General features: G+C 38.2%; 1 protein-coding gene across 3 annotated transcripts in view; it reads left to right on the forward strand.

The window, feature by feature from the left end:
- The window catches only part of HELZ (helicase with zinc finger), an 84,838-nt gene that overhangs the window by 54,796 nt on the left and 15,988 nt on the right, over nt 1–14,054 (forward strand). For all 3 annotated transcript variants that reach the window (XM_082294085.1, XM_082294086.1, XM_082294087.1), the window contains 5 exons: nt 1,350–1,495; nt 3,948–4,095; nt 6,420–6,603; nt 7,485–7,713; nt 10,842–11,046. In XM_082294085.1, the coding sequence (XP_082150211.1) occupies nt 1,350–1,495; nt 3,948–4,095; nt 6,420–6,603; nt 7,485–7,713; nt 10,842–11,046 (912 nt within the window). The remainder of the gene's footprint in view (nt 1–1,349; nt 1,496–3,947; nt 4,096–6,419; nt 6,604–7,484; nt 7,714–10,841; nt 11,047–14,054) is intronic.

Raw genomic sequence — 14,054 nt, forward strand, 5'->3', positions numbered from 1 at the left:
CGTATAATAGGTGGGGAAGCCAAGGAGAATTCCAGGGATGTTATGTGAGTAAGATATGGTGATAGTTGTTTATAGTCAGGAGTTTATGACTGGTATTCCCCTGTTGATTTTTAAAAGAATTCAAGAATATGGAGAATTAGGGTTTAGAGAACTTTAAATTTTTATTAGAAGCATCTAATCTGGTGAAGATTTGAACAAGTGAAAAATGGGAACTGAAACTAGCCAGTGCTTTTATGTTTCTACAAAGTGCCTGGGAGCTGCTTGGCGTGGAGAGTTTGAAACACTGATTATGCCTGTCACTTTGCAGCCTGTAGGCATAGGAAAGCATGCTTGGAAAAGTCAGCTTTACTTGCTTTATTGATTTAGGCCAGATTTATTTGTTTTTATAGATTAGCCTTTAATTCTCTTCACATCTCACAGTAGCAGTAGAGTGGATGTTTGCTTTGGTACAGTAACAAACTTAGAATGGTGTTGCCACCTATGATTTAATACTGCTGGCTCATTTAAAGTCGTGATATTAGTAATGCCAAGGGCTGAGGCAGTGCTTTTTGAATATTGCTCTCAAAAGTGCTTCTCAAGAGTTTGGAATTCTTACTTCAGGCTTCATCTCATCAGCCCAACTGGGTGGATGAAGTCTTGACTGGGCTTGTGTGTCCCAGGCTGGTCTATAGCTCAGGGTCTTCCAGAAGATCCCCGATCAGGTGTCCAGTATTTAAATTTCAGAAACTAATATTTAGCTGTAGTGAAACTCAGAATCTGAATCATATGAATTCAGAATGACAAAATAGATTGGCTTTATTTCTACACTTTGAAATTGTATTTTAAAAATCTGTTTTTCATCATTTTTGGTTCTATTTTTACTACTGTAATAGATGCTGGTTTTATTGTTAAACAAGCCCAGTAGGAGTTTAGTGTAACAGAAGATAGGTCACTGGGTTTCTGTTTTTTCAATAACATTTCTATTTAACTTTTAAAATAGTATTAAAAATTCTTTATTTTCTGATCTGTACTATTTGTGGTAATAACTTAATTGTAAAAGTGGTTGTCAGACTAATGGTGTAAAGTCATTCTAAACACAGTTTGGAGTGTTGAACTTAAATATAAGGTCTCTTTGCATAGTTATTGAATATTTTATTGTTCCTTTAAAACCATGCTGGTCTATTGTCACTTTGCTGGTAGGAAGGAGCATTTCTGTGGAATAGCCGTGGTCTGTGTCTTCCAACTATGAATGTACAGTAAAAGGAAGGTTTTGTTTTTGGTTTGATGCAAAATACATATGTTGGGAGCATGAAATTCCAAGTCCACCTATTTAGTTACATTTTCTTTGTGTGTGTGTGTGTCTATTACAGCTCAGTCCTTTTGTCTACAGTGAATTTGCCAGGGAGAGAAACCTTCATGTTTCCTTGCTTGACCGACTCTACGAGCACTACCCTGCAGAATTCCCATGCAGGATCCTGCTGTGTGAGAACTATCGCTCCCATGAAGCAATCATCAAGTAGGTGTGAACTTTTTCACTGTATCATGTGCTTCTTCTGACTGCTGTGAGTGAACAAAAGAGCCAAGCACAGCTGGAGTGTCTCTGTCGTGAAATCTTAGTTGTTTCAAAGTTAATTAGTAATTCTGTGTTGTAATTTGGTCTCCTAGAGCAGATGCCAGAGGGACAGACCCCTTCATTCAGGTGGAGATGCTTTGGCTGCTTGCGCACTAAACCAGAGAAGAGCCAACTTTGCCTTTTTAACCACTGTGCAGTCTATTATATAGGCTCTGTGCTTCTTTGAACCATTTCAGAGTTTTAGATTTACTGGGGTGGGTTATCTTGGAATGGTAAGCTGTGGGCAATGTAAGGAACATATGGATATGCAACTGTGAATGGGAAAAATAGGTCAAATTTTGAGCATACTTCTTTACTGTTGACATCTTTTATTACTTCTTTCAAGACACATTAATCAGTGGGTTTGCATTTTTCTGCTATGATAAACTAATGGCTGCCAGTGTAATGAGCTCATCTATGAGCTGTGCTGGAAAGAGTAAGTGCAATCATGGGGAAAAATGCTAAAGTTTAAATCCTGGCTCAGATATGTACTGAGGAATATTATGTTGGTATCCAGTCATACTAATTAGGTTATCACTGTGTTCAAAGCAAAAGCAGAAATATTTAAGTGCTCTGGGGAATCTAAAGTGAGAATGTAAAGTATTTTTTTACACAGCTTGATCTGTCTTCACTTTATGGACTTTGTAATTATAGGCTGAGTGCTGCTAAATTTCTTACACATTGCTTGAGTTTCTGAGTTTGAAATGAGAGAACATCTGTAAAGGAAGGGATCGTTTCAGCTTTTCTTTAGAGATCACTTCCATGTCATTTGCTTCAGAAAGATCATGAAAATTCACTTCAGCAGCTGGAGTTCAGACAGGGAGTTCCAAGAAAGATCCACTGTGTTGAACACTGAGGTGAGGATGCAGAAGACCACTGGGGCTGGTTGGCTCTCTGGCAAAAGTCCAGTGTGCCCAATTCCACTGGGAAGTGTTGCTGTGTGAGGTGAAACCAGCTGAACACTCTCATGGTGGTCCCTTTAGGAGATGTCTCAAGTCTCCTTTTTTGTATAATGTGGAATTTCCCCTGACAAGTGGGACCATGACACTTAGGACAGAAGTGTAGGAAGATGAAGGGCTCATTAATCATCTTTACCTCACTGAAGTAGAGACACCGTGAGAAACTGAGGAAAGAGCATGCCATTAGTTCAGCCTGACTTTGGAGCTGTAATTGGAAAAAACAGCCCATACAGAAAAAATTTGTTGTTTAATGAGATCGCATTACTAAAAGTTAATTTGCAGAAGAAATGGTTAGTTTTGCCCCCTGGGTGCTGTGGATTGACTGCTGCAACCCAGCCCACAGAGGAGTCCGATGTTCTTCAGGGTTGTCCAGGGTAAGCCAGTTCAGGTCAGGGGTGGGCTGCAGTGCTTTAATGATGATTTGGTCGCAGACAAATTTCTGTGGCTTTTCCATGAGCAGCTATTTCCATCTTAAGCTGCAATAACTGGAATCCTGAAGAACTCAATGGACCCACCAGCTGCACAGTCTACTGCTCTGGTTGTCTTCATGTCAGGCTGTACTCAGGTTATTGCAGCCTCTGAGTGATATCTGAAGAATATTAAGGTTGGAGGCTGAGCATTGAAAAGTTAGATGACCCCAAAATTCACTAATTACTGGAAGCCAGTGCATTAGTTCATCTCTGCTGTGCAATAGCATACAGGATTTACAGCACTCTGCAGTCTCTCCTTGCTGCCTTTTTGCCTCATTCCATTCAGTTTGCCTTGTTCCTTCCTGCTTTTCACCGTGAAGGAGTTCTTGCCTCATTTCTTTTTCAGTCAGCCAGCTGCTGGAGTGGCTGCTGCCAGCAGAGGAACTCTGTTCTGGTTGTGTTTCTGGTCTCTAGCAACATAGATCAGCCTGGAGTAGAAGTCACAGAAGAAAAGCTTGGTTGACATCTGAACGCTTGGCCTGCGTCATGCTCAGTGCACATGAAATCTGTAGTAAATTTATCTTCCAAGTCCAATAACTCTTAACTGACATGAGCAAGCTCATTGTCCAGCCTGGGGAATAACCAGTGCCAGACAGCAAGTGTTCTTTTTGCCCAGCTTCCAGCCATCAGAACTTCTGAGTGAAACATCAGTGAGAATGTTCATAACTTTGTTGAGCTTTAGATGAGAAGAAAAAACAGTCTTTTTAGAGAAAGTGTTGGAGAAGCATATTTTTAGTGCCTTCTGCTGTGTCTGTAGTAGGGAAATACAGTTCAGAGTAATCATTTGAAGATGCTGAATAGTAATCAGTGGTTCTGTTTTCCTTACGAAGTATTTTGTGGTTGCATATTGCATCCGGGAGATTTGCATATTTTATCAGTGAGCTCATGTGTAGACTCCACATTTTACCCTATTTTGCCTCGTTACAGTTACACATCCGAACTTTTCTATGAAGGCAAATTGATGGCAAGTGGAAAGCAGCCAGCACACAAAGATTTCTACCCTTTGACTTTCTTCACAGCACGTGGAGAAGATGTGCAAGAAAAAAATAGTACAGCTTTTTACAATAATGCAGAGGTAACTCTTCTTTGCTTTTACTATTGATTGTTTTCTTAAAGCTTCACTCCCCCAAATTTACTGGTTTATGCTCAGTGTGGGTTGAAGACATAAATTGTCCTCTACTAGGAGAGGGGAACATGGAATTTGCTAAACATGATGTAATGAAAATTGCAATTGTAGTAAATATTTCCAGTAATTTACCTTCTTTCTTTCTTTGCAAATTATAAGCCACATCTCATTCTCTCAGTCTCATTCTTCAGGATGTCTTTCCTGATAATTTATGTGACATTCTGATAGATGTATCTTAGCAACTGAGAGTAACTGTAATTTGAAGTAAAACTTAGATTTCTTTAACTGTTGTAGAAATGTTCCCACTCAGATAAGAGTCCTCTGGAGTAACATTTCACATTTGCTTTAATATGTTTAGGATCAGTGTCTAACTGATAATGTGCAGATGAGATTCTTTTAGGTGAAAACTTACTCTCAATCTGTTTGTTTCACATAGATTTATTGGTATTCTTCAAAAATTACTTTCATTCTCATTCCTTCCCTTGTGTTTTAAAAAAACGAACAACCCAAGCCCACAAAAACAAACACATACAGCAGCACCCACCTCCCACGTTCTGACTCGATAACGCTTTTCATAGTGGAAGATGCCTTTTTCCAGTCACCTTCCGTTAGGGGAGGGAGAGAAAATCAAAGAAATAGCAGAAATTTTTGTAAGTTTAGGAGGAATTTCTGGTTAGTGCTTGTTATGAAGCACTGCAGAGCTGTCTTGTTTCCTTTTGCTGATCACAGTGTGGTTCATCTGATGCACAATTTGAAACCTGTTTGTTGTTCTTATGCTGCGCTTGTTAAACGTTCTTTGCTGTGTTAAAATACCTTCCTAAATAAGAAGCTCCAATGACTTCTGGACACCTGACTGCTTTCGTTAATCTACTTGGATTACTTTGCCATTTAAAAAAAGTTGTAAAATACCTAAAAATAACTTCAGTGGCCAAGTAACTGTCTGAAAACTGTGAATCATTAATAGCCACAGGCAAAAATGAAGGACAGCGGCTCCTTAAACACCAACAGGAAAAACTGAAATTAGATGATGAAGGAGATTTTTTCAGTTTGACCTTTAATGGATGTTTTGCATTGGGACATCTTGGGGTTCATTGATGCCTATATTAAGAATTAATCTGGGAAATACACTTTCCCTTGTTTGTCTTCATTTTAAAATTTTCCTATGTGGTATTAATTCTAAATACACACCCAGAAGCTATATACTTTCAGAGAATCTTGCCAAAATACCTACAAAAGATCATTATATTTGTGCTATGGTTTTTATAGATATCAAAGTTTATCCTAATATCCTTTGTCAGTAGAGCTGGAATTTTAAATACAAGAATTGATGTCACAAAAATATTCAGGACTTGCTTAAAAACAGTCCCATATTTTCACTGTCCTCTAAAATTGCCAAAAATAAACTATTTGTGACTTTTTAAGGATCAACAGATTTTTTTTTCTTTAAGAGGCTGAGCTTGCATTTGTGATGCTGTAGGAAAACTACATCATCAATTATGCTTTAAATAGCTGAAGAAATATTTATTGAATATAAATTAAAAAAAAAAGAAAAGGAATCACAAACCTATAAAGTTACTCAGAAATGCCTTTTGCAGTGCAGTACCTCTGGTGTGTTGAAATGAGCTGCTCTGGCAGGACATTACTTTGAGGCTGTATCCTCACAGGAGGAGGTTTTCAGGTTTTATTACACATTAGTCTTCTCAGGCAGCACATTTCATAGTATTTCACAGAGATGAACTAGCAGTTGATGAATAATCTGAAGCTCAATGGTATCCTCTGGAATGGGAAATGATTGTGCTCTGGTATACGGACTCTGTGTCTAGAGTTATCAGACTCTAAGATGACATATATATGAAATCCGGAAGAAAAATAAAATTATAGCTATTTAGGCAGTATATTTGCTTACAGAAATAAGATTAAGTATTAATAATTAATAAGATTAAGTATTGCAAGAAGGCTCCTAGTGCACTTGACGCTTTCATAAGAACCTAAGAATGAAAATTAAGACTATTAATGTAATTTTGGAGTTTGTAATTTTAACAGTGACTTTTGTGGGAAAACTTACTTCAAGCTAAAAAAGGGGGCTGTATAGTGAATACATTGTTTTAATACATGATACTTTAGAGTATCACTGTAGGATGCAGTGGTGTCATTGCTTGTGTAACGCTGTGTCATATAAGTGTTTCAGAGCTTTAAAGTTCAAATTCCTTTTCCATATCAAAGAGTGATGCTCAGTGGGGCATAACTTCTAAGAATCTTGCCTTTCTTCTAAGGTGTTTGAAGTGGTGGAGCGTGTGGAGGAGCTGAGGAGGAAGTGGCCCGTGGCCTGGGGCAAGCTGGACGACGGCAGCATCGGGGTGGTGACCCCGTACGCCGATCAGGTGTTCCGGATCCGCGCTGAGCTGCGCAAGAAGCGTCTCTCGGACGTTAGCGTGGAGAGAGTACTCAACGTTCAAGGTGAGGAGCAGTGCTGGGCCCCAGAGCTGGGCTGAGCAAGGGGGAAATGTGTCTACTGCAATAATAACTTATTAAAATTATCCTAAAGCAATGGAAGCAAAAGGAGAGCTGTGACACAGATGTTGCTCCAATGTTGACTATAAACTCATGGACATTATCTTTTCTCAGAATTAAGTTCAACCTTATTTAAAAAATAAATGGAGTGAAAATTGTGAAAAATGAGATTTTTGACATAATTTTAACATTTTTAACAGACTGATGGATTTTACAGTTCCAAATACAAATGTAACAGAACTTTAGCCTGATTTCTTTTCCACCTGTGGAATAAACTGTAAGGAGTCTAAAAATTTAGGTGTTTCTTCCTGAAATCACACTGATAACAAGGATTTTATGTAGGCATAGCCTGTTGCTAGGTTGCACTTCTAGTCAGTAACAAACAAAGGCAGATGATAAAGTAACCGAGTGACAGTGAGTGGTTTGCTCTGTTTTTTCATGGTGGATATTCATGTATTTGAGAAATTTTAAAATATGAATCAAAAATGTCCAGAACTTTTTTTTAAGGTAGAATAAATAAATTCAGGATTTGCTATTGACTGACTGGCAATGCTGTAATGATAATTAACATTTCAGAAAGTTCAGGAGGGATTAATATCAAGGTGAAAAAGTTAAGTTTTTTGAAGAGGAAATATTCTTGTAATGAAATACTCATCTTCTAAAATTTTTAAATCTTAATTATTCTTGCATAAAGCTCTTCATGTGAAGGGTAGCTATGAGTTCAGAAAATCTAGGTGTGAAATCTGGCTGGCAAGGGCAGTGGTCTGATCGTGGGATGAGCAGAAATGGCAACAATTATCTCAGAGATGTTTTCTGTTTCATTTTAGGAAAACAGTTCAGAGTTTTGTTCCTCAGCACAGTACGAACACGGCATACATGCAAACATAAGCAAACTCCAATTAAAAGGAAAGAGCAGTTACTGGAGGATTCAACAGAAGACTTGGATTACGGTTTTCTGTCGAATTACAAACTTCTCAACACTGCCATTACAAGAGCACAATCCTTGGTAGCTGTGGTGGGAGATCCTATTGCTTTATGTTCCATTGGAAGATGCAGGTACTTTGTCTATGTTCCTTAGTTAATCAGGGCTTAAGGGTACTAGAGAATGTGTTTATCAGTGACTGATGGATTTAGGAAAATGATGGATGTCATCATGGATAACAGGGAAAAAGTGTGAGTTAGCTATACCTGGTCATTGATAAACGGTGTTCTCACATATTTATAGTTGGTCAAATTTTCACTTTACAGTAACAATTGAAGATACTTCATTTTACTTTCTAGTAGGGTTTTGTTGTATACCTGTTACAATTTTATGCACAAATAAAACTGATGTGTAATTCGGAGTTTAAAATTGTGATGTAATGTGGTATTCTAAAGTTGAATATTATGGCAGTCATAGGATGGTAGAAGACTTGAGAAACATTATTTGTGTTTTGATAGGTCTTTATGACACTCGGAAAAAACTCGTTAAGATTTGAGTGAATTTACATTTTATAGACCTAAGTGAAGAAATGTGAAAAATGCTGAGATATGTAAACACGTTAAGGGTTCCAAGTTCTTGTTCTTCAAAGGGTTTTTTTTTGATGGAAGAGCTGAAATTTTGAGATGATCAGAGATAAACCCTGCAGCTTATTCTCGAAGAGAGGAAACAGTGCACTGACTACATTATTAAAATAAAGCTAAAAATACATGTTAGTTGTTATATCTATGTTGTGTTCTACTTTCCTGAGCAGTGCTTTTTCTACTGTATTGAAAAGGGATGTGGTTTTCAAAGATTAGAGTTGAAAAAGCCAAATGGAACTCAAACCTTTGTTTACTGTATGTATGAAATATAACCTGAATTTCACCCTTTCCCTGCTTGGGGCCACATCAGGAGTATCTGTACATGAATGTAGTGATCTGCTTTAAATGACTTCTAACATCTTCTTGACAGAGAAATAGTTATTGTGGGTTTAGTTCATTTTTCCCTTTACCTGGTTGGGTTTTTTAGGCATGGGCTGGTTTATATAATGAGTTGATGACAAAGAGCCCCTGTGCCTCCCAAGTGCTCCTACAAAATATCTGAAATAGGGTGTGCAAAAACTTAATAAAATAAAAATATAGGCTGTCAGCATGGTAAATAAATTACAGTGCTGGCAGTTAAGGATTGAGTTTGCATTTTGAAGACCAGCAGCTGTTTATAGATGTAGAGCTGTTCCAAATTGTGAAACTAAAAGATAATTAAGAAACAAGGAACACTGAAACTTTATTAAGATGTATCTCAAGCTTTTCCTTTAATACACCATTGTCTTGTTTCACTGAATAATTGAACATTCTCTCATTGGAAATAGTGCTGGAGGGGCTCAGGGAGGCTGCTGGGAAGATGGTTCTTTTTTAGTACAACAAGAGTAGAGAAGTCTGAAAGAAGTGACATTTCGTTAGGAAAAACAGACCTCAAAAAAGTTTAGAGTGTACTTGAATTTTATAAATATTCTAATACCTGTCAAAATGAGTCAAGACTGTAATGATAGTTGTAGAGAGCTTTGTGAAGTATGCCCAGGGTAATCATTACATTCCTGTGTGCTCCAACTGGACTAGACAGGGCTGTTTTGGCAGACACCCCCTTTAAACTCCCAAGCACACTCAAACAGAGACAGCAGGGTTTTATTCTCTTTTCTTACACCCCAGAACAAGTGTTCCATGTGTAGAGAGACTGCTTGGGGCATTCTCAGCATTCTGAGCAAAAGTGGATGAGTCTCAGGGGATTTGTGGTACTTGGCAGTAGGTTTGGTGACAGAATTGATTAATCAGAGGGAATTCCATCATTAAAGCATCCCAGTGATGCATTTAATTTTGGTTTTTAATGCTCACTTTAAAACCTTGCAAGATCTATTTGCCTTAGTGAAAAATGGAGAAAAAGGGCCAACTTGCATCTTGAATTTTGAAAGAGCATTTCTTGCCTCTATAAAATCACAACAGAAATGGGCTTTTAGGGAAAACTATTTTGAGTTCTTAAAAACATCACTAGCATCACAGCATTCTTGCAAGACAGAAGTTTGTTCTTTCTCACAAAGTCAGCTACTCAGCAAAATGTGACACTGCTATTAAAGTTAGTGTGCAGCAATCTCTCATTTTACAGGTTTTGGGGAAAGAACAGGGCTTGCTGATAGGCCAGACCTTATTACTGAAGGGTGAACAAGCAGGAGTTATAGTCAAGCACACCTTTACTCTTGATATTTTTGAAAGAGACAGCTCAGTCAGGTTTGTTGGTTTTTTTTTAATGTGACATCTTCAGACCTTATTTAAATACCTTTTACGTTTCAGTGACTTCACCCAAAAAGTTCCTTTGAGGTTAAAAAAAATCATAAGTGTAAAGTTTTCGTATAGATCCTGCTGTGGATGTTAGCAAAAAAAAAAAAAAAAGACCTTTTTTTTAAAGCAGTAGAAAGACATGTCATGAGAAAGCAGAAGACAAGGAGGAATGTTCTCTTATTACATGGTTTAAATAACCCCTCCATCCTTCAAAAAGATGGAAACAGAATTTTCGTAGACAAGTTGTGTGTCACCTGATGGTTGTCTTTCTATCTCGAAAATACTTCTATATGTTACAGAAAAATCTGACATGCACCAGAATTTATGGTTTTGCTTGTTTTCCACCAGAGGATCTCAATCTCTAGAAACTGCCCAAAATGTTAATTTTCATGTGCTTCTGAAGTGTTTCATAAGAGTAGTTTTGAGGGTATATCTCAGCTTTGGTATTTGTTACACTGAATGATCTACCTAAATTCAGAGAATGTTCGTGACATCATCTAGGACTGAGAATCTGTATAATTCCCGTGTCTGAGCTTCAATAAATGCCTTAAATCACATACATTCCAGAATTTTAAACATTGAATTTGCTGGTTTTGGTTTTCTAGGAAAAAATTCCGAGTTGGAGCTGTCCATGCTATTAATATTAGATGTGGTACCCAGCCAGTGCTGTGATCTGATGCACATGGACAGCCCTATGTGTCCATTTGAAGTGGCTGGGGAGCTTTGCACTGTGCTGTGGGGTTCAGCTGCAGGGAGCAGGTTCAGGGTGGATGGCTTGGTGTGTAAACTGTGCACACACAAAAAATAAGTGTCCCACAGTTACATTAAATCTGTTTTTATTTTAACAATCACCACTGAGTCTTCCTCACTGTTTGTAAAAATCGTTTCCATAGGAAATTCTGGGAAAGGTTTATTGCCCTGTGTCACGAGAACGAAAGTCTTCATGGCATCACATTTGAGCAGATCAAAGCTCAGCTGGAAGCGCTGGAGTTAAAGAAAACTTACGTGTTGAACCCTCTGGCCCCTGAGTTCATCCCCCGAGCTCTCCGGCATCAGCACTCAGCCAATCCCACCAAACAGCAGCAGTCACCTCCAAAGGTAAAGTGTTACTGGTGATGGTTCTGTCAGAAACTGGAAGTGAACGTAGAGAAAGAACATAAAAGGTTTATGGAACAAGCTGTTTGTTTTAAAATTGCATCAATGCAATCAGAGATGAATGCAAATTCCAGAGGGATCCTCAGCATTTTCAAGTGAAACCTCCAGACTTGTATTATCATGAAGTTTTTAGCAGTATAGCTAGGGGTAGTCCAAGCCTCGTTTCCTTATTAAAACACACCTTGGCAGTGTTGCAGTGACCGTGGAGAACTTCAGCCATGGAACCTCAGGGTTTAGATAAATCAGACGAAACCCTCTGAGCAAGAGCCAATCCCTATCCCAAGCTGTGCTCTGACTGTACCTCAAGAAACATCAGGTTGATACAGAAACTGACAAGGAATAAAGAAGCCAACAAAATAATAGCCAGAAGGGATTTGGTTTGGTCTAAAAATCACGTTTAAAATTCAAGGACTTAAGTTACGTAAGATAATTTTTTGATGTAATTAAAAATATGTTGTAAACTGGTTTATTGCATAGATTAGCTCAGTGATAATGTCATTCAGAAGACCAGATTTCATTAGCATCAAGAGGGCAGAGAGATAAAATTACCTCTGAGTGGTAATTTCATCAGCTCTTTTAATAATAGCAGGTGAAGAAGTGATGAAAATACATAGCTTCCTTCGGATGGTAAAGAGCAACACTAAATTTTAGTGCTTTCTTGGGGGGTAATATATTAGTAATGAATTCTATTTTAATAGTTCTTTGTAGTTTATATCAAAATCATTTGGGTTGTAGTTTAATTAAACTGTGTTTAGAAGTGGAGCTGAAATGCAGGTTGTCAGCTTGGTGATGAACTCAGTGTACAGGAAGGAAGAACTGCATGTATTTACCATAGCTTTGCATTTTTGTTCCAGGCTGTATCATTGAAATCAAATTTTTACGACAGGTTTTTTTGATACAAAAAGGAAAGCCTTCCCTTTGGCAGTCCTTCCTAAAAGGGAGCTTGTAAGTGAGAACATTTGGTTTCTTCATCAAGATGCATTACTTTCTGAAACAAACACCAGATTTCTAAAGCTTCTAGTCATGTGTCAAAACACTGGGCTTATAGAAAACCAGAAATTACAAAATTGTCTTTTAAAGCCACTGCTGCACTCTCGTTTTTCATGAGCTCTTCAGTCTTTTCCTTAATAATAGAGCATCATTATTAATACTTCTAGTTTCCTAAATGAAAAAAAAAAGTATTTGAAAATGCAGGTATAGTACACGTTAAAAAAAGGGGAGTGAGTGTTGGGGAGAGTCTTGTAAGTAGAAAGCTCTGTTTATTTTTCTTTAGTTTGTTGGCAAACTAAGCCCTTGTGCTGTTCAAACTGCCAGTGCTGTGTTTTCAGCTTGAGATGTGAAGTGTTTAAACCACCTATATCATAAGTCTAAATAAAATCTTCCCTCTGAATGCCATTGAGAGGTAGTGAGTGTGTGCAGTAACAGCAGAGCAGTGAGCAGGTAATAATCAAATACACTGAGAATACGGCTGGGATCAGGGATACATTTCCCTTTGCTTGAGTTTTGAAAGCAGATGGTTGGTTTTGCTTATTTTAGACATCCTAGTACAGTATTTAACATTAAAAATGAAGGATTAGAACCTAGCAAAAAAATAAGAACAGTCTCCAGTACCATGTTTTGTGGTGAGTTTATGGACCTTGTGCAAGGCAGGGCTTGTCTTTCACATGTGATTTTGTACAAACAGCACCTTCTTATTCAGCAGAGTTGCTCCTGGATTTATGTAGGGACATTAAAAACCTCTTTGCTGTTTATATTTTAAAGAAGCAAATATGTTTCAGTCTTCTCTGTCTGAGAGGCAAACAGCCAGCATGGAACTTGTGTGAGGGCATTTCCTTCTCCTGTGTTTATGTGGCTTGGCTGGGCATGGGAGTGAGGCAGGAATGTCGGAGTTGGATGGGGGCAGCCTTTATTAAAGGTGATGATGTGGAAAGGGAAAGTTTCCAGAACTCAGAGCTTCCCTCAGGGTAGTTCACGTACAGTAAACTAAGCTCTGAGTTTACAACTTTACTACCTCCCACGTGCTGCCTGACAGCTTTTGGTCTGGATTCAGGCACTTAAATCAGGATGCATCATCATCCCAGACATTTCCTGCAGTCAGTGAGGACCACAGGTTGGAATAAATCTCTCCAGAACTCTCTACTCCTGTTTGTTGACTAAAGGGGGATCCAAGGAATGATGAAGCTGTTGACTGCCTCACCCAAATCTTGGGTGCAGTCACCCAAATCTTGGTCTGGGCTTCCTCTGAGTGCCTTTATGTCATGTGGATTTTTATATTCCAAAGGTAGAGTGAATTTTTAGAGGAAACTGAGTGTATTTGTGCTCCAGTGGTGTCAGTCACCATCAGTTCTAGGGTAGGTTTAGGTATTTGGAGATGGGTGGGGACATGAGCCTTGGTGTGGAAATCTTTGAGAAATGGTAACAATTGAGTTAGTAACAGACTATTAAAAAATCATTAAACTATCAAAACTGTGAAGAGAAAAAGAAAAAAGAAAGGCAGCAACTCCCTTCCCCAACTTCCAGGTGGCCCCAGTTGACTTTCATTTAGCAATCTCATACAGGGACGTGCTGAAGCTCCCACTGAGAGGACAGCTCCTCTTACAAACTTACATCATTATTTTCTTACAAACTTACATCATTATTTGGTATTTCAGTTTTAAAAATATGGCACCTATAAATACAGGTCTGATAGGTTAGAACAGAGGTTTGTCAAACTTCTGCACACGCTGCTTGCCTCTGACATTGTAACAGATACAGAAATGCTGTGTGCTGTCCATGAGTGATTAAGGCTGTAGCTCCTCCACGTTTTTAGATTGAATCCTTCTCTGTTGAATAAACAGGCTTCCTTTGTTTAAGTGCTGCAATGAAAAGCAATTATTATTTTATTTTTCCATAATTCATTTTTCGAATGAGAGGAAAATTTGGAGACCAGTTCTTTAATCTGGTTTATGCAT

The sequence above is a fragment of the Coloeus monedula genome (assembly GCF_965178545.1).
Source record: "Coloeus monedula genome assembly, chromosome: 19".
NCBI lineage: Eukaryota > Metazoa > Chordata > Aves > Passeriformes > Corvidae > Coloeus > Coloeus monedula.